This window comes from Protomyctophum parallelum (assembly GCF_964188405.1).
Source record: "Protomyctophum parallelum genome assembly, chromosome: 21".
NCBI lineage: Eukaryota > Metazoa > Chordata > Actinopteri > Myctophiformes > Myctophidae > Protomyctophum > Protomyctophum parallelum.
The window spans coordinates 31,188,657-31,215,688 of NC_139713.1; the positions used below are offsets into that span (position 1 = coordinate 31,188,657).

The 27,032-nt window shown below is 42.4% G+C and overlaps 1 protein-coding gene across 4 annotated transcripts in view; it reads left to right on the forward strand.

Annotated features, from left to right (window-relative positions):
• The window catches only part of rgs3a (regulator of G protein signaling 3a), a 193,447-nt gene that overhangs the window by 49,932 nt on the left and 116,483 nt on the right, over positions 1-27,032 (forward strand). For all 4 annotated transcript variants that reach the window (XM_083793657.1, XM_083793655.1, XM_083793653.1 and 1 more), the window contains 7 exons: positions 1,763-1,868; positions 2,271-2,700; positions 7,253-7,292; positions 7,430-7,731; positions 9,001-9,078; positions 15,593-15,704; positions 23,896-23,939. In XM_083793657.1, the coding sequence (XP_083649783.1) occupies positions 1,763-1,868; positions 2,271-2,700; positions 7,253-7,292; positions 7,430-7,731; positions 9,001-9,078; positions 15,593-15,704; positions 23,896-23,939 (1,112 nt within the window). The remainder of the gene's footprint in view (positions 1-1,762; positions 1,869-2,270; positions 2,701-7,252; positions 7,293-7,429; positions 7,732-9,000; positions 9,079-15,592; positions 15,705-23,895; positions 23,940-27,032) is intronic.

Consider the following 27,032-nt stretch of genomic DNA (forward strand, 5'->3'; position numbering starts at 1 on the left):
TATGTTTATGATGTATTACCATGTTTTTGTTCTTGCTTACTGTAAATCACTCTGGATTAAGAGCGTCTGCTAAATGCATAAATTGTAGGAGGAGGTGACAAACTGACATTGAGCCTAGGACACACAAGGTTCAAGGTTCAACTGTTCACAGGTTATTTATTAGTGTCCCCGAAGGGCAATTGGTTTTACAGCAGGTCATAAGGCTTGAAACACATATAACATACATCAACCAAACCAAACTTATTGCTGCTGGTCGGCCGTCGCAAGCGTGCGCTGCGCCCGGCCTACTTGCATCTTCAGAAGAAAAATAAATAGGGGAGGGGGGATGAGGGGGGGGGGGGGGGGGTAAGAAGACATCACATCACATTACAATTATTATTGTATAGTGCAGGCACGGAATGTACTTGGGTGGGGGGATAGGGGTGGGGGCTTGGGCCAGGTATCCCTCTTCACGTTCATTAGATCCTGTGATCTTTTGTGGCCAGATTTCCCATGGGGTCTAGTAGGATTATAGTATAAAACAAATTGCCATAACATTTTGTAAAAATAAATAAAAATAAAAGGTTATTTTTTTCTATTTCCTGAAAAGTCACGGTTTGGAACATACAAGGTTTCAACCAGACTGCAACAATGTACTGTTTTAGTGACTAACTCTGTAGCTGTGTACTTTCCATCTGTAGCATATTTCCATCTGTCCTTATTTTTCTGTATGTCTCTGTTTTTATACGTGCATCATATCCTCGTAATTTATATACAGTATAGGCCTACCATAATTCTATTTTGTCTTTGTCATAATCGTTGCGACTTATACTATGCAGAATGCAGATATATTTTTGCTGACCACAAATGCTAAGAAGAATGTTATTTATGTTGTTTAGACGGGTACAGGCTTTAGTTTAGACATACTATTGGTCCGACTGTAATTAGACCGACAACCTACCTAACCTAACCCTAACTTAACCCTAACCGCAAGCACGGGATCAGCGCATGTTCGACCACATGTCCGACCGTTGTTTCCGCATATCGGGACGCTGGTGTGTCTAATCTGCGTGTGCATCCCGTTTAGACCGATGCTAGCTTTGATGTTTACCCAGTATTCTAGTTTCTTTGAAGCACTAAATTGTATTCTTTACACTTTACTGTTTATGTGACTATTTACCCAGTCATGTAGGGCTTATGCCATTTACTCTTGATTCCTGACTTGTAAGTCTGCTAAATGTCTAAATTGTAATAGGCATGTATCCCCTGATATGCTTATCTAAGTCAAGAAGGGATTTCTAATCGGCTTAGGTCAGCTTAGGTCAGTTATGCAAACGATTTGTTTAATGACAACAGGAATGAGTTCAAGATCTGTTTAAGCTTCACCCCATAAGTAAGCTTAAAGGGATATTTCACTTTCACATTTTTTTATATATAATTATTTGGGGTATTTTTCTGAAGAGTTGAGAGCGTTGATTTACCCCCAAAAATATATACATATTAAAGATAAAGGAAAACAGTAATTGAAAAGACCTACAAGCTCATATCGCGCCACCGAGTGGCGCGATACGAGCTTGTAGGTCTGCTATTTTTTGAAAAATCGAAGAACGACTGACATTTTTAGAATCTGATCTCAGGTCAGAATGGGTTCATCAGACCAGTGTGTGTCCGGCGGAAACCTCGTATGAATCTGATCTCAGGTCAGAATGGGTTAATACTGGATTTGCACAAATCCCACCTGGAAACAAGTATGTGATGTGCAGTGTGTTGTCTTCTATTGCAGGAGGTCCAGCAGACCTGGCCGGTCTACAGCATTTGGACACTCTCCTGCAGTTAAATGGCCAGCCAGTGGAGCAGTGGAAATGTGTAGACCTGGCCCATGCTATCAGGTACCGTATCTAGTACTGTAGTGCTACTACCAAATATACTGGTTCTCAATGTGGGGGCTATTAATGATTGATAGTTACTGTAGGAACCAAATGGACCTTCTACTGTAAACTCTGCGATTAGAGATTATTAAAAAAAGGAAGAATCATATCAAATGGGGGGTCCGTGATCAGAGTTCCATACTGTACAAGTACATCAACAACGAAATTAAATGTGCATGTATATTTTTCCGAAAACTGAATGCCCTATTTTGCCGTACAATAGTGTAAGTCGCGAAAAAGATCGTTCTACAAACTCACTATGAGCTTGTAATCTGCTTTGTCGCTATTTTGGAAAAACCTTTGAAGTTTCGGATGCCGTTTCCAGCCCACAGCGACGACTTTGTCTCTTTGCCCCATTCGCAGAAACAGCGCCAACGAGATTACGGTGGTGGTATGGCGCACAGGCCCGTCAGCCAAGCCCAGCTTCGAGGGTCTCATCCACAGACCCACGTACAAGCCTTCCGCCTCCAACTACGACGCCCCCTCGCCCCCCACCCGCAGGCACGGCCCCGATCCTAACGTCAGTAAGACCCCTCCGGCCGTTCCACCGTTACCGGCTCACCATCGTGCCACCGCCACCGCTCGCAGGGTGTTGGTGAACGGCTCGGAGGCCGGCGGCGGCGGTGGGGGCCTGGGGTGGGGGGCCCGGGTTGGGTCGGCCGAGGAACTGGACGGGCAACCCCGCGGGGGCCACCCCCACCATGGCCACACCGCCACACTGAAGGGCACCAGGGTGAAGGCCTCCAACGGAGACAACTACATCATCCTGGCCCCCATCAACCCTGGAAGCCAGGTACAGCAGACAGCTGGGGGACTGCACCTTCACCATCTCCTTCATTCCCTCCATCCTCACCAGGGGCATTTGGTGTCTCATCCCCGATATGTCTCCTTACCTTACCTCCCTGGTGCTGATAGGTAGAAGGACTGGATGCATATTTCAAGGCCATTTGCGGTTGGTTGATGTCTCACCAATGTACAGAATATTTTCAACACAGCACTTACTGTACAGTGGTTATATCAGCCTACTTTGTGTCAATTATATTGATTAAGTTTGGTCGCGGTCCTAAGCTACATCTTGTTAGCTCTGGAATGCTAGCGTGATGTAAACAGGCTCTGACCCGAGATTCAAGCTGGCCGTGACCATTGACTCATTGTTTGTATACATTTCTTAAATGCTTTTATCTGAGATTCTAATCCCAGATTCCGATTCTAATCAAAACGAACTTTCTTTGCGGACGATTAGGGCCCCGTCGCTAATTGCGTTTGTATACGTTTTTAAAATGTTTTCTCAGATTTTAATCCCAGATTCCGAGATTACTAAATACCAGATTTTAATCAAAACAAGGTTTATTTACTTAACACCGATTGCGGCCCGTCGTTAATTGCAGTTACAACATTTGTTTTGGTTGACTTAGAAATGCAATGATATAGATTTAACATAGGCGTCTTTCACATCCGGTTCACGGACCTGGGGTAATGTTTTTCCCCTTGAATAAGACACGGACGGCACTGGCGAATTAATTAATTCATTAATACGGGGCAGTGAATCTGTTAAAGGGGGTGTAAATGATATGGTTTTTTTAATACATGCTATATTATGATAGCAATCATTGCTGGCTTTCCTCATTTCTCCAGGTCTTTAGTAAACAGAAAATACATTTTGAAGTCGGGACACCGATTCTATCCGGTCGGGGGGGGGGGGGGGGGGGGGGAGAGAGACAGAGAGAGAGAGAGAGAGAGAGACACAGAGAGAGGAGATATCTTCAGTTTAAATTAATTTTGTCAACCTTTATTTATTTATTTGTGTTTAGTTTCATAACTTTCATAATAGACTCCACTCCTTCATCCTGTATGAGTTCAACAGACCTGTGTTTTCTTTCTCTGTTTACTGAAGAGCTGGAGAGACATGGGGCTTCAGCAGGGGTCACAGACCCTAAGCAGTCTTCACAGTTAGTTACTACAAGGGAGCGGACACATTTTTGTGTAATAAGGATGTTTTTGTTTTGTTTATTTATTTATTTTTCACAAAACATAAATGCAAATGCACATTAAAACTGTCAACATTGATTCAGTCTGAAGTCTTGAAGGACCCCAAAATTCACCCCAAAATGAACCGGAATCAAAATCGCCTAAGCTAATGTGGCTACCGTCTTTTTATAAGTCATCAGAAGCTTTAATTTTGTAACCACAAGATAGCGACGATTTAGTAATGAGCCCCTAACATCAACGTTCTGTTCAAACACCACAAACCATTTAATTGACGGACCAAAGTTGAGACGAACGTTCCGTAGCGACAGGGACACTGCTAGACTGAATTAATAAAAGGCTGAATTAATAACATTAAAAAAAAACACGTCAAAGACGTCATCAGCAGCGAGCGCCATTGGGGGGGAAAAGGACGTCAAATTGGAGACAACCCATAGGCAGAAAAACCTGTGGAACACCAAGCTAGTCTCAGATCTCTCTAACGGTCAACAGACATTGATTAGACAATGCGCAAACTATGGTGAGCTAGCTTTGAACGAATCTAAATCAGGTTGCATAGAAGGCTTTAAAATAAATATATTGCAAAAGAATTTGACAATATACGTAGTTATGCGTGTTGTCTGTCTGTTAGGTCCTTAGTAGTCTCGCGCAGCCAGACAACTATTCCACAATCTCCGAATGCTATATAAAGTCTGGAACTGTCTACTCTACACCTCCCGAAATTCGAGTAAGGAAGCTGCTATTTCCATTCACGGAAATATATTTTAAAATATCTTTACATTTTATTTTATTATTTCCTTCTGCTAAGTAACACGCTATATATGCTTAGATGTTTTCTATTTATATTAGGATAAACTTGCGCGACTGTAAAGCCCTAACCGTCAAGACGGTTTTAGCGTTGTCCCTGCGGTGTGATATGTCTTGTTACACGTTGACCCTAGTGATTCAACGCATGGAATTCAATGGCCCAAACCACATCAAAGGGTCAAGACGGTTTTAGCGTTAACTCCTTGCAACCGTTTGGACCCAAGGAGTTGCATGGTGACCCTTTGGTGTGGTTAGGGTTTAAAGACGAGACGGATGTGGGGAGGAGGCTCCACTTCAGCTTTATATTTGACTCATGATAGCTTTAATTTCTCCAGACTGTATGACGGCAACAGTCTGACAACGCAAGACTATGTCTCTGACCTTTAAACACTTTGAAGACCCCTGCTTTATAGCAATAATTGCTATTTGAATAATAGAGATCAATTTATTACACTTATTTGAACAAAAAACTTTTCCCTTACACTCCCTAAGTGAAACCAAATAGAAGTGAATCACAACTTATTTCTTATGACAGTCTATGATTCATTGACACTTAAGATATGTATTACATTCTCCTCTGCAATTTATGCCCAGCCAATAATAGTAGTACAATGCATACATACAGTATGAATCATTTGTTTCTCTTATTAGCAAGCCATATACCACATGTGCCATTTATGGTTTATATATATGATGTGAATCTGGGATTATGCCTATTTATACTTGCAGTATAATATTAAAAAGCATGCTCATTTTAGAAATGATTTAAATTCATACTTAGGAGAAGCTATAATGCCCACGAATGATTACGCAATAACACTACACCATCTGACATGCTTGGCATGTACTACATGCAGTCACGTCCTGTGACATATGTGGGACAAAGGCCTGCATCATAAAAGCACAATAAAGCAAACTCAATGAATGAAAGAAAAAGACTCTGAGCTCAGTTCCTTAGCTAACAATACTAATAGGTATGCAGTATGATACTAACACACACCACTGGCTCCATGAAGCAGAACCTCCAATGTGTGTCATGTATTGTTCCTGCCCAGCGATGCCCTCTCTTAGTGTACTTTTGATTTAGTCACAGAAATAATTTTCTTAAAGCGTTGAAGCTTGAACTATGACAACAGACTACTAATATCTTTAGTGCTTTTCCTCATTTAGTGCAATGCCTCTTTCTTTCTTTCTTTCTTTCTTAAATGGACTTAGAGAACAGTTCTGTGTGTGTGTGTGTGTGTGTGTGTGTGTGTGTGTGTGTGTGTTTATCTGAGGCACCTTTCAGAATGTATTGTGCAGTATGAGCAGTGACGGGAAGGGACACTCTTGTCAACAAAGAATCTCTATATACATAGATGCCCCGACCTCAAACAATCAGTGATGGTGTTCTACGGCGGCAGTCGCATGCTGGCGATACAGTACTAACAGGAAGCATATGACTCTCTCACATCCTTCCGGCATAAACGGGGGCTTTAAAACCCCAGTAGAAGACGCCGGGGGGGTGGTAGAACCAACATCTATTTATTTACTGCTACAGCGAGAGAGACAGATAGAGATATATATGGAGAGAGGTGGTACTAAGTATATTGATTGAGTGATATAAGTAAGTGAGGGAGAGAGTGAATGCAAAAGTAAGATGAATGGCCATGTTTGAGTATGCCTCGCTGTACTCATGAGAGAGAGATGGAGAGAGACAGAGAGGGGTTGGTTGTAGATATGACTAAGACCACCTTTGTGCATTATGCTGTCATAAACTATTTTATATGATCTGCTTTAATGTAACCTATTTTCTTTCTGCTCTCTGTCTCTGTCTGCAGGTTATGCAAACTGTTTAGTCTATAGCTTCCCAGCGTGTTCATTCAAGTTCCTGCCCCTCTAAGCCCTGTAGATTGTAGTTTGCCCTGACAGATGGCAGCATCCATGCCTCTAGCTAAGTAGAGTAGAACTAACAAACTAAAACTAGAAAAGACATGGGCCTGGAAACCAGAGAGAGCGTAGAATCAGCTTATGGCCCACATGCACACGTCCTCATGCACGTCGCACGCACAAGGTGCACACACGCACGCACAATAGAACAAGGGTTTGTGGGCAAACACAACTAACAAAAGATACATTTTCTCTATTGATTGCATCATCACAGTTTTTGCCAACTTCTATTCGTGGGAGGGCACAGACCTCCTTGACCAATTTCATGTGAATAAATATGTGGCTGTTCTTTAACAAACTGACACTTGCGTCACGTGTCAACTGCTACATATTTATTTTGAAGTAAAAGATACAGTCGATACCAACATATATGTCTGTGTGCAGTCAGTGGTACTGTATCTTATCTCTGCTCCTAGCAGCGCCGTAATGATTGTGCATTAATATCTACACGTACTTGTTGAAGCTGGTTGCAGATTTTAAGTCACTTCATTAATTGTGTTCACATGGAATGTGTCAGCGATTTGATGAACCTGGGGATTGCATTCTAATGTGGCTAGACTAAATATTTACCTGTGCAGCAGCAGTGGCCATATATTCATATTCATTATTTTCCTGCTTTCCAGATCTTGAGGCCTGTCTACCAAGATAACCAGGGCACACTGTGTAAGATATATTTTCAGTAGTTCTTAGTCAGTGCTTTTTTAAAATGCTATGGTTAGGTGTTCGGTAAATATATTCAAAAATACCATTTCCTCTGGTGCTTCCTCCTTTAAATGTCACCTCTTTCTCATCCTCTTCAGCTGCCAGGTTGTATCCTAATCGACAAACCACGGTACCACAGCAGGCGCAGGGTGGTGCTGGTGCCTTTCCTGGGGGTGGTCTCGCCAACCGTACTGCCTTTCTACGACGCTCTGCCAACCCTAAGACAGCAAAGACCACTGGCACCACCACCACAAATGCCAGCCCGCCCAGCTATCAAACGCAGAATGCCAACTTTGCCAACTATCAGAACTGCACTATTGTTCGCTCGCACACACCTCACGCCAACTATGGCTACGTCAAAGTAGCCCCCAAGATACTTATCTTCCCTATATTTGTTCAGGTAAGCAATTCCATGTGTGTTTGTATTTATAATTCTAGTTTGAGAATATTTCTTAGTCTCAGTATGTAGAGAGAAATACATTGATCATGTATATACTGTAATTTACAATAAATGCACCTACTCTCTGTACGTACGTCTGTACGCCTGTATTCCACGCCCCACTGACTTCAAATTTGACATGCGTTCCACACCACCACAGTGAGTACAGTGCCTAGTGAGCTGTACCTAATGAGCCTGTTCAATTTCCAGGCTCTGTAAGCCCGGCCTACACCTGCCGAATTCCCCACACCTGCCATTTGATTACCATAAGCATAAGGCCTCATTCACGCCTAAGACGCACACAAGAGACACTTGTGTCCTGTGTCTTCTGTGTGTCACAAGCTTGCAATTCATTTTCAATGGGAGTCCCATGATTTGACGCCACAACCTTGTTGCATGGGGGGGGGGGGGTTGTGGTTGTGTCATCAACCCACGTGACTCCCATTGGAAATGCATTGCGAGCTGTGCAACACACAGAAGACACAACCTTGTTGCATGGCTGTCTTCTGCCCTCCCCCATGCAACAAGGTGTCTTGCGCGTGTCTTAGGTGTGAATGAGGCCTTAGTCAGTCCACTTTTCACAGTCCGTTTGCATTCTTCACACATTCTCCACACACATTTAACACTGCACACCACCGACCCCCCCCCATATGCCCGCATAGCATCAGCAGCAGCCCTACTACTTAGTAGTACTTACGTATTGTAACCCAAACTATACACGTGTGCGCCCGCACACACACACACACACACACACACACACACACACACACACACACAGATTAATGAAATGGCCCTCTCACACACTCAAGTCATTGGGAGGAAGTGGTTTCCCCCCCCTGCTAGTTCCTCTTGTCATTTTGAGACCCTACTGTCACAGCTAGCTGACACTCTTTATACTTTCATCTCTGATGACTGGAAACTTTCTTCATCACCTTTCATTCTCTATCAGATTAAGCGGATTTAGCAAGCGACATGGAATTGGTACTGTAATCTTGCATTTACAGTATAGGCCTACTGTATTTATTGCTTTATTACATTATTATTTATATTATTTTTGAGTGGTGCAACCACTCCAAGGAACAGCAATGTCTGTGTCCGTGTATTAGTTTACTGCCAACTAGTTTATAGAGGTTATATCCAGGGAATACAAATCCACACAGATCTGTGAGTGGTAGTATACATGGTTTTGGGGATGTGTAATGTGACTGTAATCTTCTTTTTTATGTTCAGCCCCTGGATCTGTGCAGCCGAACGCTGATCCTATCCGAGGAGATGATACTACATGAGAGCAAGCACCACTCCCTCAAGGTAAAGCACACCGATCAGTTGTTCTCACACGGCTCTGAGAGCGTACAATGGAACCAAATGGACAAAATGCATGCATTTGCTCGCTCTCAGAGTTACAGACCTGCGAGGGGCCTTTTTTGGAAGCTCCCGGACCCCACTTTCAGAACCTCACGGACAGAAAGATAGCTGGTTATCTTATGTGCTCTATGTGCGTTCACTCTTTTTGGTTCATGATCACAATGAGTGTGTGTACAGTTATATACTATACTATACTAAACAGCAATAGCTATTTTGGGCAGCGAAGTATGAGTAATGTGTAGTTACTAGTAATGTAAGTAATGTGTGCTGTATAATGTCTGCTGTCGTCAGCTTTTCAGTGCTATGCAAAGAGCTCTCTCATTATTTCGTTAAATAATGTATTTGACATTCTGCATGTTGCATTCCTCCCCCTGCGCTCCACTTATTCAAAACTTGTTCCAAAAGCTGCATCTGGAGAAAAACTAAACTATCTCCTAGACGTGCGTTTGTTTTAACGTATTTAATGTTTTTGCAGACTCTACACACTAAAAACGGAAATGCAAACAACACGTACAGTATAGTCAGACATTTGGGCTAAAATTATCCTATATATTAAATTCATCAACATAGCATAAAAAATAACACAAATACAATATTATCAACAAATAAATCTACAAACACTGTATGTACATTGTAGAAATGGGGAGAGATGTAGTGAATGCCATCACCTTTCTATGGGACAGGTGAGCTTACCTCCCCTTTGGCCTGGATGTATACACTTTGAAGTTGTGAGTCCTGCTGGGGCCTTTACACCCCCAGGGCGTAGCTCCTGAAGCTCCTGATTTTTAACAAATCTATTTTGGCCTGTGCTACTGTAACTATTGCTACTGCCATTCTGTGGTGGATGAGTTAATACAGGATTTCTACAAACTTAGAGTATCTGTATTGAAGTATTTATGCTGTGAGTATTCTCCCATCACTGCAGTTGTATTGGCTATTACATCAATGAATCATTATGAAACCAGCTCGATACTCTCAATGGCTGCTTTGCAGATACCTACTTACTTACTTACCTGCCTACTGCCCCTTCTGGGGCATAGGCCGTCAACAAGTGATCTCCAGGCATCTCTGTCTTGAGCTGTTCTCTCCAGCTGGTTCCAGGTCGTCTTCATGGTCTTGATGTCTGCCTCCAGGTCTCTGCACCAGGTGTTTCTAGGGCGACCCCTTTTCCGCTTGCCCTGTGGGGTCCATGTTAGGGCTTGTCTTATGATGGTACTTGCAGGCTTTCGTAGGGTGTGGCCTGGTATGTTTGCAGATACAGTATGACTTTTATGTTTCCGATAATCCGTCTCTCATTTTCCTCTCTGTGTCTTTAAACCCTCATCATCGTACTGTATTATTTCTTGTAATTCCCCATTAGCTAAAATGCCACTCTGACTGTGGTATAATCATAATGGTTTCATTAGCCCGAGGAAATCTCCACAGTTTGTGCCTGGTGACAATAAACAGGTCAGCATTTTCTTGGAGAATCTGTCAGCATATTATTAGTGAGGATTATGTATTAAAGAGAGCACAGTCACATTTTGGGGGGATATTACACAGACGGTTCTTTGTTTGGTACCAGTTATTCTTACATTGTTCAAGATACTGTTAAGTTGAAGACGGCTCAAAAGACGGCTCAAATCCACTTGAGCCAAAATCTTAAAAAAGTACAATGTCAAAACAAAAGCAAAAATAGCAGACCTACAAGCCTATAGCATGGGTCATAGCACAAGATCTGGCTTGTAGATCTGCTATTATTGCTTTTTGTTTTTCACCTATAATGACATGCCCAACATACTGTATAGGGATGCCAGGGTTGATGAGGTCATAGGAAGCCATGGTAGTTTTGTTCTGTCTGCTTGACGCTCACTAGCTTACAAACCCCACATCACCACAGATAGCTTCTATCCATGGTCCTACGAACCCCACATCTTCTGTTAGTGGCCAAATAGTGGCAGCCACAGAGCCAGAGTAGATTGCTAAACAGGTATTTCCCCTGGACAGCCGGACTTGTGAACGAACAAGCCAGGAAGAAGAAAAAAACACACCTTGAAAAACCTTGTTATTATAAACAAAATTATTATATTAAATCTTGTTCAGTAATCCTTCCTCAGTAACATAAATTGGGACCATGCCTTATAGATGTGTATGGCACAAAGGTGAACAGGTTTTGGAAACATATACCAGTACATGTTTTGCAGGTTTTATACTATGGGAATTATTTGGAATAAGGGAAGCATGCCCATTTGGCAAGTCATTGTGATAATGTTGTCCAAAGGAAGTGTGTGATGGATATGTGTAAGTTTGTTCGCACATTGGTTGTGTGTGTGTGTGTGTGTGTGTGTGTGTGTGTGTGTGTGTGTGTGTGTGTGTGTGTGTGTGTGTGTGTGTGTGTGTGTGTGTGTGTGTGTGTGTGTGTGTGTGTGTGTGTGTGTGTGTGTGTGTGTGTGTGTGCGTGCGCGTGCGCGTGTCTACATGTAGTTATAAGGACCACATGTCCCCACAATTATAATAGATTTTGAGAAACAGACTTTGCGAGGAAATGTTCCCGGTTTTCACAAGATAAATGTTTTATTTAGTTTTTGTTTTTTTAACATTTGGAGCATTTAGTGGTTAGGTTTATGGGTTGGGGTTGAGGTTTTGCCTGAATTATGTGTAGTTTGCATGCTGCTGTCGTGGACCAAAAAATAGACAATCTACAAGCGAACAAAGCACGATTCGTTGTGAGATTGTAGATCACCTATTTTCAGCTTCAGGGTTAGGCTTAAAATGGCAGTAAAACAAATGGCATTCATAAAATCAGTGTAGTAAAATGTTGCTGTCCTCACAAGTATAGTAATACAACGTGTGTGTGTGTGTGTGTGTGTGTGTGTGTGTGTGTGTGTGTGCGTGCGCGTGCGTGTGTGACTGTGTGTGTACTTTGGCAAGGGTATGAAAGAGGAAGGGTATGTTTATGGTCATGGGGAGGTGCCATTTGGATGGAGGTCGGGAATTTTATCTAACAGAATCCCCCCTTCCCCCCCCCCCCCCCACCCAAACACACACACACACACACACACACACACACACACACACACACAGCCCCCACAGTTGACGCACAGATAGCTTGTTCATGCCCAGTGCAAGCCTGGCATGACGGAAGCCAATCATTTTATTGGCACAGTAGATGAGGGGCAAACAAATGACAGGCACGTAATGCCCAAACTACTCGCAACTAGTCGCAACTCCTTCATCTTCTTTCTTCTCATCACAGATTAATCTACAGCCTCTATCATTGCTGTTTCAAGAAAGGTGGAACGAGACCTGGAACAGGTCATATGTCAATATTATGAGCAGTGTGAAATATACAGTGTACAACTGTACATATGGTGCATGATATATATACACTGTACTGTGATGATGTGAGTGGGTAAAAATAGTGGTGGAATGACGTAGTTAAATAGCAGCAGATGTAAATTATTAACAGATATGGACATACAGTGTGTGGTTTAAATCGATCCCATGAAGGAAATTCAGCTGCCATGAAATTACAACAGTCAAACCCAGTCAAAATATACTGTAGTTATAATGGTTAGCAGGATTACTAGGACGAAGACAATTGGGGCACGATTCAATCTACCTATTGTGTATTGAATCTCACAATACGATTCAATACACAATATTGGGCTCACAATATCAATACGATATTATTACTATTTATTTGTATGAACATTGCCCATCATCTTCAGTTGTGGAATTTGAGTTATTAATACATGTAAAATATAAATTATAAACTTTCTTTATTAAGCTTTAGACACAAACAGAAATACAATTATGTGAGTGACAAGCGAAGTAACTTCTCACTAACTGTAAGCTACATTGTTTCATTGACAACTATAGACACAAAAAAATTGCACACTGCTGCCTTTCTCTGATTTTTAGCTGCATTTTTCCCGAAAAACGTGTCCAGTCTGCTATAAGTATGCTATTATGTACGTATGCTACTGTATTTGATGCTTCCTTAGATTAAATGTAGGCCAATTTGACTGTGCGGAAACATCTCTTTGATGCATGTACCTCATAGAGAAACTGCTCTCCCCTCTGTCATGCTAAACTGTGAGTACATGGAGTCTGAGTTTTGTTGCTCCCAAAGCCCTTGAATTTGATCGAAGACATGATGATTACTGTGATGATCATGGTAAGCTTCCATTTCAATATCGCACACAATACAGTAAGAACTCTTGAATAATTGAGTGTGAGTGAGTATAAGGTTATATGCGACAGTTCAATTTCAGCATAGCTGCACTAATAAGACCAAATATTTTCGAGACCCATCTTGGTTCTGCATCAACGTCTTGCCCTTTACATGATGGGTCAGAGACACGCATGCACAGACGTCCTTGAATCAAGACAAGTAGAGACAAATAGTCTCTGTTTACTTCCTCTTGCATGGGGAAAGGTCCCTTTCAAAATGCTCAGTGTACCTATTCAGACCAATCCCGCTGTGCACCATGCATTTCAGAGTGCACCGCCAGTCTGAATGGTATGCTAATTCTGGCCTCTCCAGCTCGGGTCAACGATAAAACAAGATAAATATTGAACAGGCAGTGTTTGTAGGTTGTCAGCCCCTGGGCCGCGGGAGGCGGAGAGTGGGGTAGTGTGGGTGGGTGGTGTGGGTGGATGGATGTATGTGGTAGGGCCTCTATTCACTAGGTCTACATGGGGTGTTTTTAATGAGCAATCTGTGTTGTTCCAGCTTTTACTGTTAGTTCACTGGGGATTCACTGGACTGCCCTCGGTGCAAACACATCCTTGCTAGCGTTGAAAAGCAAACACAAGACGCAGACACGCACAGAATGACACGCACACACGCGCACACACACAAAACGCATACCGGTATACACATCATTTCTTTCTTTCTCTCTGCATAATTTACAATTAAGTGAACCAAAATGAGCAGCTAAGTCGCGTATAGGAAAATTTTTGACAAAATCCACTGGTCTGTCAGCCCATTTCCTGTGAGAAATACGTACACCCCTTGACCCCTATGTCGGCAGTGGCTCAGGGGTAGAGTGCCTGGATGGAAACCGCAAGGTTGCCAGTTCAAACCAAGGCTCCCCCAGAGTCGAAGTGTCCTTGAGCAAGACACTGAACTCCTAATTGCTCCTGATGTGCTAGTTGGTGCCTTGCATGGTTTCCACTGCCATCGGTGTATGAATGTGTGTGTGGTGAATGGGTGAATGTAATGCACAATCTATGTAAAGCACCTTGGATAAAGGTGCTATATAAATGCACCATTTACCATCACCATACGCACGCACGCGCACACACAGGCAGGCTACATCTTAAAGGTGCTCTCTATTATCTCATCCTGCACCAGGTCACCATGGCAAAAGAACAAAGAGTTTGAAGACTGTCCGTCCACAACATATTTTTTGATGCGTGCGAGCCCTGTAGCCTATGTCTAATGTGTGTGTGTGTGCACTGACTTGGATATATAATTGCTACGCTAGCGCATAGTCAGTCCTCCTCTGTCTTCATTTCCTCTTTGTTTCTCCCTCTTTGTATTTGGTCTTTTACATTCAAAATTCTTCTGTCGCTCTCACAGTACAGACAACATGAAACGATGGCAAGTCAGAGTACCAAACAGTGCAACAGCTTTATTTAACGTGATAAGCAGAATGTGCTACAAAGGCTCTCTCTCCGTTCTCAATTATGTTCACCCCTTTATGTACATACCCAGAAAAACTCTACTGTTACAATATAGTAGTGTAGTCATATCTGCATATTGAAGGCCAGCCATTCAAACCGAACATGCACAGATGTCATGTTTGCAGTGCGGTTCTCAAAGTGAGGTCCGGGCGATCTGGGTTTTCAGGGGGTCACCAGCAAAATTGGTTAATATAGGCTAGCATCAGATTTAAAACAAATCTGGACAAATATTTGAAAAATGTGTGAATATGTATGAAACATTTTAACAATGCAATTCTTGTATGGGGGTCCCTGGCACAAATTATTTCCAAATGGGGGTCCGTGGCCAAATACATATTGATTTGGGGGGTGCTTGACATGGAAACGTTTGAGAAGCTCTGCTTTAAATGGGCCAGTAAGACACAGGTCCACCTGGCAAACTCTGCCAAAGGCAGGAGGCAGTAATTCATTGGCAGGTAGGAATGCAGTAGATGTTTCATCTCTGTGTTGTTAGTTGGTTAAAGAACAAGAAAGAGCTTTGCACAGAACTCGGTCTACTTTGGAGTTTGGAGTCATGCAGAGGGATAGCATTCACATTGTATTATCATTACGGCACAGGCTGCCATGGTGAGACATTATTTGTCTGTGTGACTCTTTACTTTGCTGTTGATTACAATGAGACATTTAATTGTATAGTAAACTATGGTCCAGAGGTCATGTCTGTCTGTCTGTCTGTCTCTCCCCTTGCGTCCCTTTCACCATTCCTCTCCCTATGTTTATCTCACCATGTCTCCTCCTGCTGTAGGTGACAGTGTTTGTCTACACTGACCTGCTTCTGGTGACCAGAGAAGACGAGCCAGGCAGATGCAACGTCCTCCAGAGCCCGCTGTACCTTCAGCAGCTGCGACTTCAAGATGGTATGTGTAAACATTGGACTCATTTTGCTTTCACATCAATCTGGGTAAAAAAAAAGAAACAGGAACTCTGTTGGGCTCCTCGCCTTTCTTAGTCCTCTTCCTTCCGGGTGCTTCTGTGTTTATTCCTACTAACAACAACACTGCATGTTTAGCCCATTCTGACCTGAGATCAGATTCATACGAGGTTTCCGCCGGACAACACACTGGTCTGATTAACCCATTCTGACCTGAGATCAGATTCTAAAAATGTCAGTCGTTCTTCGATTCTTCAAAAATAGCAGACCTACAAGCTCGTATCGCGCCACTCGGTGGCGCGATATGAGCTTGTAGATCTGCTATTTTTAAATAGCTAAAGCATAACATGATGCTGACACCAAAATGGGTGCCCGTTCAGAATGGGTTAGGGCAGTGTGGTGCTGATGAGAGATTACCTTCTTTGTGTCAAGGACCCCCAAATTAATAGGTATTTGGAAATTTGAAAATATACAACCTCCAAAAAACAAGATTTTAGTTGTTTAAAGAAATCATGCATATCACTAGCTAGGGCTCCTTGAAATGATAACATTTGAGAATCACAGCGTTATAATAACATACTTGCTGCATGCATCACATATAGAGAAAAGGACACATTATCTGAGAGACTTTTACTTTGTTGAAACATCACCACCAATAGCGACTTTGGATCAACCGCCAAATGTTGCAATGCTCAAATTATAGTTTGATCTGCTCTATCTGGTTTTATTATAGTTTGATCTGCTCTATCTGGTTTTATTGCGGGTACTTATATTTATATTTGAAATGGCAGATGTACCCTGTCAAGTATTACATAATGACTTCACTCTTAAACAGTTGAATAAAAAGGAAATCCACTGTTGAACACTACCAAAACCCAGTACGGGGAAATAAGCTTATCGTTGCTGTCCGCCAGAAACCTCTTCATTTCAACCTTTTATGGTTTTTCATAAATTAATGAACGCCCTACTTCATCATACAAGTGTGTTGCACAAAAGTATAATGAAAATAGCAGATCTACAAGCTCACAACGCGTCGCAGTGCGAAACATTTTTAAAACACCGGTACTAATACAAAGGAACTGTTTTGAAATACGCGGTTTCCACCGTGACAGCGATGTTATATTATGACAATGGTATAGTCCTGTTCCACTTAGAGCTAATCCAGTGAATATTCAGCTGGAAGCCGAGCCAGATTCTCTCATTCTTCTTCATTGGCCCTGGTGTAAACAGTCATCTCCTCTGCCAGGGCAATGAATAGCTTCAGCTTGGCCATCAGGGCAAGACAAAGTCCAGGCCAATCCAATAAATATGAATGAGTGTGTTTGGAATGGTGGAGAGGTGCCAGGCCAGGCCTGGCTGTATGGATGCATCCAGTGGTGAAGGCTAATCTACTAAAATACAGTGGTTCTCACCCTGTGGGGCCCACAGGGTGAGAACCACTGTCGTGAGGATATGGCAAGTGGGCCCCCAAATAATTGGCAAAACATTTTAACATGATTTTATATTCAATAACACGATTTTATATTCAATAAATATTAATACAAAAAAATAAGTCAAAAACATATTCTGAAAATGCACGTGGGCCGTGGCACACATATCAGACCCCTTAACACGTCAATCAGATGGATGGGCCGTGAATGTTTTTTAGATTATTAACCCTTTTTGGGGCGGGTCTGCTATTTTTGAACAATCGAAGAACGACTGACACAGAATCTTTTTCAGAAAACTGTCTGATCTCAGGTCAAAATGGGTTAAAGTGTTCCAGTATGGATCCAATGTGTGGTTATTATTTAGTCTCATGCTCTTATTAATTATTAACTTTTCATTGGTTCAATGTTATAAAACCCAAAGTTACAGTAAGCACTTTCACGGTCATTTCAGAATTGCTTCTAAAATAGCAAAAATAGCAGATTTGTCAGATTTTGATGACAAAAATGAGTTACTCTCGCAAAACAAAACAAAACGGTTTCTCTGGCTAGCTATACTGTAGCAATGTCAAACTGACAAACTGACGGATTAAATGCCAGTAGTGTTATACTGTATTTTTATGCAGTGCTTGTTATGGATACGCCATTCATTGGCATGATGAATGTAGAATAAAATAAACAGTCCTGTGTAATTATTTGTAGAGATGACTAACAAGTAACAGCAGTGTGAATTGTGGCCAGAGATTGTACAGATGAACAAACCTAAGTGGACTGGTCTCACCTGTCTTAAGCAGTGGTTGTGGTTCTCAAACTTTTTAATCTTACGGATAACTCATGATGAGAGTGTTCCATTTGTACACTGTCAGTACACTCAGAGTTAAGGCCAATATCATTTTGCCCCTTCCGACAACCACATTGTTCTTCGGAAAGGGAGGTGATATGACTACAAATTGACATAATTCTGAACAAGAGGGGGTCAGTGGGGTTTCGCGGCCAAATAAATATCAACTTGGGGGTCCTTGGCGCACGTGAGTTAGAGGTCCCATTTTGTCATCCCCTCCCCTCCGCCTGACCCAGTGCTGGGGAAAATTGACCTGGTTGAGTGGTTGCTCCCCTCCCCCTGTCCTGGTGTCCTGTATGCACATCAGTGGAAGACAACTCATAGTCGCTTATCCATTGAGATGATGTGGTGGACCATATGGTCAGCATTTCTATACCATAATGAGCCACATTTTCATTACAAAATGAAATGGAGCAGCCATTAAACATAATACATTAATAATGATTACATTTTATGAATGAACTCAGTGCTACAAATAGTTATTATTCTTTCACGCAATAGTATAGTTGATGTATCAGTAGGTAAGCCTACTTAAAATCACTGTTGAATAGGAGATATTGAATGACCTATCCCTAATACATTCTTGATAAAAGTGATTTCAAGCTCACAATGCCCTCCAGTGGTGTAATACTATATTGCAAACAGAAAAAGTGGTAATATGGTTATCCGAGTCTACAAATGAGTCTAAAAATAAATGGGTGCTATTAATTTGAGAAAGGAAGACATTAAAATGGCCGTGGTGCAGCAGTGACCATTGTACATGACACAGCAAGAAAAGCACTGATCCTTCACCACAAAACCATAACAACCCGTCAGCTATAAGGGTCAGGGGGGGTGTCACTTACTCCTCTATTGTCCTCATGCACACAAAGCCGCCATTGTACAACAAAGTATATTGCAGGGTTAAGTGATCAATCAGATTAATCAATTAAGTTGATTATAAAAAAATATATATATTATAATTTTCTGTGAACTTTTAGATATATATTTTTTCTTCGCTGAAGAGATTTGATGTAGAGAGGAAAAGGGAGGGGACCAAGTATAGATCCTTGCTGTGAAGTGAGGGCGCTCTTATCATACATCATCTTATTCCGGCCAATCACAATTTGCGTCCTCACCTTCGTCTTAAATGTTTGTGTTACACAATGTTTGTGTTTACACAAACACTCTAAGCTGGCCATTCATTGTCAATGGCATTCAATGTTTGTGTTTGCACAAACCCTCAAAGCTGGACGTAGGAGGGGCTAGAGGCCCTCAAAAACAATATAACTACCGGTAGTCTATCTGCAGTGGTTGGAAACGGTCTCCCTAATGTTTGAGAAATGCAGACATCATGGTGTCTGGTATGTTCACCTAGGCTACTGGTTGACAAGTAGTACTGTCTCAAGCTCATAAGAGCAACATGACAAGCAGTGATTTATCTTGAGTTGACTGAGTGATAGAAATGTACGGTCTCTCACGATGTCAAGAATACATTAACAGTAATATTTTGTCTCTGTGCGTGTGTGTGTGGGGGGGGGGGGGAGAGACATAGAGAGATAGGAGAAGGACATTATGTCTCCACCCTGTTGCCTGTCATTGTTATTTTGCTATGGCAGCGCCTGTCAGGAAAGAGGCAACGGGGAATTGTGTTTGTCTCAGTCTCTTGTGTGTGTGTGTGTGTGTGTGTGTGTGTGTGTGTGTGTGTGTGTGTGTGTGTGTGTGTGTGTGTGTGTGTGTGTGTGTGTGTGTGTGTGTGTGTGTGTGTGTGTGCGCGTGTTCGCACTCGTGTACGCATGCGAGAGAGTTAATTTGAGTGTCCTAGATGGAAACAAGCTTTGTGTGCAAGTGTGTGCATGCATGGGTGTGTGTAACAATATGTCCTTCTGTGGCCTCTCACCCCTAATAGATACTGGGGTGTGGAGCGTTGGACACACAGACACACAGACACACACACACACACACACACACACGCGTGCGCGCACACACACACATTCTCACACACACACACACACACACACAGAAATGGATGCATTTTATATCATGCTTGATTTGATTGATTATTGCAGTGGCCCTCAAACGTTTATATTCCAGGGACCGCCATAACTTTCAGAGTTACAGACCTGTACGGGTCCATTTCCTTTTGGAACCCCCTCTTGATACAAATTTTATTTAGATCTTTAATATCTCAATATAATGCTGGTGTCAGGTTAAATGAACCAGATACTAAGTAAAAACAGATTGATGTTGAATTTACGTATTCCATTTTGAAAGGGTACTGTATATACTGTAGAATAAAATGTGATCTTTGAATTATTATTATCAGAAGTCAGTCACTTTTATTTTTACTGTAGCGCTCCAGCATTTAGAAGGATAAACAGTGACCTCTGCTGTTGACTGTAGGAAGTGAAGCAAATATTCCACAGTAGTGATACAGCAGTACATATTGTATGTATATATAACCAAGATTATCAATGATGACCATATCAAATGATTAATCATATTTTTTATCATCGGTTAAAAGAGTAGTTCACCCAAAAAACTATTTATTTTCTATCAATTACACACCCCATGAAGCCTTGAATTCATGAAAATTATTACTATTTTTTTTTTTTGCAATATCTTTTTGCCAATAATTTGATGACCGGCGGAGTCTCCAGCAGGTCAAATGAGTCTCCACTGGAGCCGGTTATTAAATTATTGGCTCAAAGGATGACTTCACCACTTTTGGAACCTATATCTTCCACTGACATCATCGATGGGGAATCCAAGCTAATAGAAACGGCAGGCTTTCGATTGCTGAAGAGTTACAATTCTATAATGGAAGCCATCATTCTCCGCTAAATATTTTTGTAAAAATCTGCCTAACGATGATTTCACTGGTACTAGGTAGACGGGTTTCTGAACTGCCCACAGCTCTCCTGGGGTGCATGTGGTTTGTTGAACTCCCTCTGGTGTTGTTGTGAGTGTGGACGTTCTATGGTTATGTCTGAGTCATAGTGACGGGGTGGTCCGCTGGTCTGCCTACATTAGCCAATTTTAATGTAGGATAGGACTGTGTTTCTCAACCCATGTGTTACTTTAAGGATTTTTAAGACCTTTTTAATGCCTAAAAAAATCACACCCGTGTGAAGTTAGGGGCACCCTTATCATCATAAGTCATAATGCATCATCTTATTATGGCCAATCACAATTTGCGTCCTCAAAAATATGAATAAAAAGATTACTGCATCAAAAGTGAAAACTGGCTGAACCTTGGCCAGCTTGCAGATCTGCTATCTATTTATGCCTCAACTCCTAAAATTCCAAGTGCTTATCAGGGTGGGGGGATCCCTAATTACGATTATTTTTAACGCGGTTACAGCCTGGTTACTTCTCTTAATGGGGATTGGGTGAAACCTTACCCAAATATATAGTGATCACTAAACAAGTCTGAGATGCACATGGAAGCCACACCGTAATGAGAGCCCGTAATAAGGTTTATTCCTTAATACCCCTGAGACTTGAGCCTCGTTTATACTTATACAACATATTCATTGGGCCTTAATGGCAGTAGAGTTTACACGAGAATGATGCAGCTACTCTTTGAGTGTGCTTTGTTATGTCATCAATAACAGTTAAGGCAGAAAAGATCTTTATCAGTCCCCCGTGGCAGTCATTTTCTCCTCACCTCCATCGACGGAGAGAGAGAACGCGAACGGAGATAGAGAGGAAGAAACGGAGGCATGCATGGAAGCAATGAGTGGCGGCGTCTCCTTGTCTTTCTGGAGCACGCTTAATCATTTTAAATCTCACCCCAGAGCCATGGTGTTTGTCTGCCTGCTCTAGAGAATGAGACAGTGTTGGATGGTCATGAGGCTGCACACGCGCACGCGTACACACACGTGCACGTACGTCCACCCACCTATCTGCTGTCGATAGATAGATTGATTGATAGACCATTATTGATCCTGCGGGGAGGGGGGGGGGTGGAAATCCGTCGCCAAGACAATCAGTCGTCGTGTGTGTGTGTGTGTGTGTGTTGTCTTTTGCCTTCAGCCTGTTGACACCTGGGAGTGACACAGGGCACAGTGTGAGAGCGGGGTGACATTGATGGACATTGGGTCCTCAGATTAAACCCGTTCATCATGACCTCTCACAGACGCGTCTCTCACTGACGACCGCTTCAGGGAATTGCTTATAGACCCGTATAGAGGCTGACCTCTGGCCAGGGTTTTCCTCTCGTTGCCGTCGAGCTTAAACCTTGTATGTCCAAAACCGTAAATACATTTAAAATAGTGAACATAGTCGATCTAGCCCACTGTTTCCCAAACACTGGGCCAGGACCCGTCTTTGGGGAGGGAAATTGGGGGGGAAATACTTTGAAGAAGTAGTGAAAATAGCAGATCTAAAAGTAAAAGCTCTCTACGTTGCATCGTGGCATGTTGTGAGCTTGTAGATCGGTTATTCTCACTAGTTCATTGAGACACTTCAGCTCAGATTGATCATAGACCATTTCTTGCAAAAGCTTTTGCATGTGAGTATGGTGGTGTGGCTCTGCTCATGTGATATCAGATGATCTTTGCACCGAGACACGGGTCTGATATCAACAACCCCCCTGAGCAGAGCCAAAATACAATAATGCATGAACAACAATACACTGTAAAGACACATCAATACATGGTCAACATGAACTACACAATCGCAACAATACGATGATAACCCATGACCTCTGGACTAAGGATTGCAGGGAGGAGGCCGGGGAGGAGGAGGGAAATTTCCACTCGAACGCCGTACGAGCTGCTTTGACAGCTCAGCATGAAGAATGAGAGAGAGCTGAGACTGCTTAAGAAGGCCGCCTGAAATGCACTGTGGGTATGAGGGCGTGAATGAGATAGCTTGTGGCGAATGAGTGAGAAGAGAGATTGCTTAGAGAGGCAGCAGATTTAAAGAGGCAGTATGGATCACTAGGGAGAATGAATGGGGGGGGGGGGGAACCGTGAACAACATATAAATTATAAACCATCTGCCTTCCGTGCCGCAATGAACTAACGCTACGCTTGAATTGGGTGATCTTGGGTCGCAGGGAAACTTCTCTTTTGGGAACCACTGATCTAGTCTACAAAGCTTGTAGATCGAGGGATCTGCAAATGTGTTTGTGTGACAGCAACAACCTGTTAACATGAAGCTGGTAAAATCACAACTGGGAAAACGGGAAGCATTTTGTAAGAAAACCTTGGCTTTGTTGAAAGCGAAGGATATACCAAAGTGAAATCCTCAAGGTTCTTTTAAGCTGAAATCTGTACGTTTCATGATCCTACCTGGGATTTGAACCCGGGTCTCCCGTGTGGGAAACCACATTTTTACTGCTCTGGCTAGATCTGCTTGGAGATATTGAGATGATCAGCTTCAGGCAGTACTACAGGTACTTGTCCACCGGTAGCCAAGTGTCCTACCTGACAAGGAATTAACAATGCAACTTACTGGAGCTTAAGCGCCAGCCTGCCAGGGCCCGCAGCTTGCAGGGCCCTGTGTGAGACTATTTCAAATAGGTACATTTGTCCGTCAAAACAGTATTCAATATTCATGGGTCACCGATTTGAATGTAATGCAACACAGGAACCCCAGCTAGTGTTTTTGGTCGTCCAACAGTTTCTTAACCAATCGGTGGGAGGAGACTCGAAAATAGCAGACCCAGGGTCAGGGAGCAGCCTTATAACTCGGAGCAGCGGCGGGCTGCCCGCCGCGCGCACCACCTGCGTGTAGTAACCGGATGTGAGCCCTCCTCTTCCAGTGATGCGCCTTTGTTTTCATTCCTCCTAGAAACAAACTCTGCACGCATAACGGGAGTTTCTGACAAATTATTTAATGATGTACACAGCCATCTGATTTATTGACTGTTTTTGGGTGATTCATGCACTAATGCCAATATATGTGTCTCTGTCTTTCAGATTACGCTGAACAACTGAGATTTTATCTCATTCACATGACAGAGGTAAGACGCACTGTGTGTGTGTGTGTGTGTGTGTGTGTGTGTGTGTGTGTGTGTGTGTGTGTGTGTGTGTGTGTGTGTGTGTGTGTGTGTGTGTGTGTGTGTGTGTGTGTGTGTGTGTGTGTGTGTGTGTGTGTGTGTGTGTGTGTGTGTGTGTGTGTGTGTGTGTGTGTACGCGCCTGTGCATGTGACTTCATGCATTTAAGTCAGCACAGATTGATTTCACTGAATGGGTGTGTATCTTAGAGAGAGAGAGAGGGAGGGGGGTTCTAATGTGTGTTCATTTTGTGTGTGTGAGCCAGAGGGGTCATTGTCTCTGGTGGAAATCACATTACAGGGCAGACACTCAGACTAGCAGAAAGCCGTAATGAAAATGTTCTTCTCTGTCTTTTGCTTTTCTCTGCCTCAGTCTTGTCTCTTGGTCCGTATCGTTGGACGTCATGCTTCTTTAACATACACACATTGCATATTCACATCCTTATGTATTATGCATGAAGATAAGAACATTTCCTTAGGGGTAACAATCAATTTAATCGCATGAAAGAAAGTAGCCAAATGCAGATAAAATGCACAGCTCTTCTGTTGAAGAAGTGAGAAGAACAACAGTAAAACGTTCCATTATTGTGTAGACCGACGCATAGCTTGCAGATCTGCTATTTTTGTTGTGTTAAACTCAAACCCATTTTCCTCCTGCATACCTACAGTAGTCTCTCTTTTGGGACAACCTCCATTGTTTTACTGTATCATGTTTTGTCCACTTTATTGTGAAGTGTTGAATGTATTATTTACAACCTCACATCATCTCTCTTTGACCTTGTGAAACTCTAAAAAGTTAATCACCTCACTCCTTCATCATCAACAACGTTGAACAACTCCACTTGAGAGCACCTGTGTATATATATATGTAATTTCCTTTCATACCAATATTATTCTGGCAAATGTGCTGCCTATAACCTCATTAGCAGCTTATGAATCTTTAAAAGGACCTTTTTGTCCTGAGAAAGCCCAGGTGAAATGAGCCTGGAGAGAGGCGGAGGGAAAGGGCTCCAATATATTCAGTGTCCAATTAAAATAGGCCTAGTTATAAATGGCAACACTTAGGTGGGGCTGAGTTGTGGAGATTGTGTGTTCAGGGGCAGGGATGGATTGAGGTTTCTGAAAAGTGGAACTCAGTGGCTAGCTACGTCGTCAAACTGGGTGGGACTACTCTGCTCTATAAAGTTGTTTGGAGCAGAGAACCAGTGGTGAAAAGTAACTAAGTACGTGTACTCAAGACAAGTACTGTACGTAAGTAAACCCATTGGTTGCCGTTTCGTGGTTGGACAAAAATCCTTTCTCTCCATCTACTACCATTGAAATAACGTGTTTTTCAGTTGCTTCGTATTGATATTCTGTGCATTCAAGTCTTATTTTAAACTTGGTGTCAGTAAAAAGGAACATCACAGGTGCAGCATGGTGACTGGGCATATCATATTTGTTTTTAGTTTTTTCCAAAAATTATGTTTTAGAAAATTCAACATAAACAAGGCGGAACCAGGGCGGAACAATCCAGAAAGAGGTACATTTTGAATTCTGGACTTTTACTTACAACAGAATATGTCTAGTATTGCAGTATTGATACCTTTTCCAGCACTGGTAGTGTGTAGTCGAGAGCAATGACATCTGTGACCCCAGCTCTACTCCCTCCTCATAAAAGTTATTGGTCCGACTGCCCGCCTCTTACCTTCACATATGCACGAGATGAACTATCATCCATCATAGCAGAGACACCTGTCAGTGCTTTAGGTCATTCCACTCCCGAGGGAGCAGACCACCACAACCCCTGACATATTCTTAGACCATCTAAAGGTTACTTTGGGGGGTCTGTCTCAGGAGGTAGAGCAGGTTGTCCAACAATCCGTCTGTCAGTGGATGGAATCCCGGCTCCTCCTGTCCACATGTCGCAGTGTCCATGAGCAAGACACTGAACCCCACGTAAAAAGTAACAATACCACAATGCAAGAAAATAACCTGTTACAAGTAAAAGCCTGTGTTCAAAGATCTGACTTGAGTGAAAATTGAAAAGTACTGCCATCACATTAAATGTACAGTCGCCTAATGCCTACCGAAGTAAAAGTACTTACAAGTGACTTGTACTGTAACTAAACCTTAACGAATGTGTTAGTGGAGTAAAAAACTATATTTGCCTCTGAGGTGTAGTGTAGTGTAGTGGAGTTAAAGTACCTCAATATCAGAGTAAATGTACTTAGTTATCCTGTCCATACAGCCACTGCTCTTTAGCTTCTTCTCCTACCCTTTCCAATCCCATCTTCTGTCATTATATATTTATATTCTCTTTCTCCTCTACAATCCCCTCTAATAATCTATTGACAATGTGTACCGGACCTTAAATTATTCACATTGATCTCTGGCTAAGCACGTAGCCACTGAATATCTGAGTGTCCATGTATGTTTCACAGATGACACCTGATGTGTAGGTCGGTTGAGATGGAGGCATAAACCTTGTACTGTATGTCCATTTGTTTTCAGAAGTGGATGGCATTAAACCATCAAAACCGGTAACGCATTCTGTGTCATTTTAGATTTTAGCGTTGGCAATTAAAAAATAGCAGACCGACAAGCTCACAGCTTGAACAGTACATCTGCTAGTTTGAATCATTTTTGAAAGATCGTGAAAGTGTTAACTCTGCTGGGATACCTGGCACAAAATGTTTTATTTTATTTTTTTAGATTACAATTTGGGAGTCATTGGCACGAAAACGTTTGAGGACTAATGATTTAGAAGGCATTTGTAGAATCGGCCTCAGGTCACACAAGGTTTCCTCCCGACAACTATGATATCTCTGGTTCCATGTGTGCACTCTTGGAGATATAATGATATATAGACCCGTACGGGTCCATTTGGACCCCCTGCTGGTCCCCGAACCAGACGTGTGCTTTAAACTTGCGTTTTCACTGCCTGCCTCTGTCTTTGTGTAAGAGCACACACACATACACAGTACACAGTACACACACATGTGCACACATGCACGCACAAACGCATACATACTGTAGGAGTACATGCACAAGTGCACAACCACATACACCTTGTTCTTC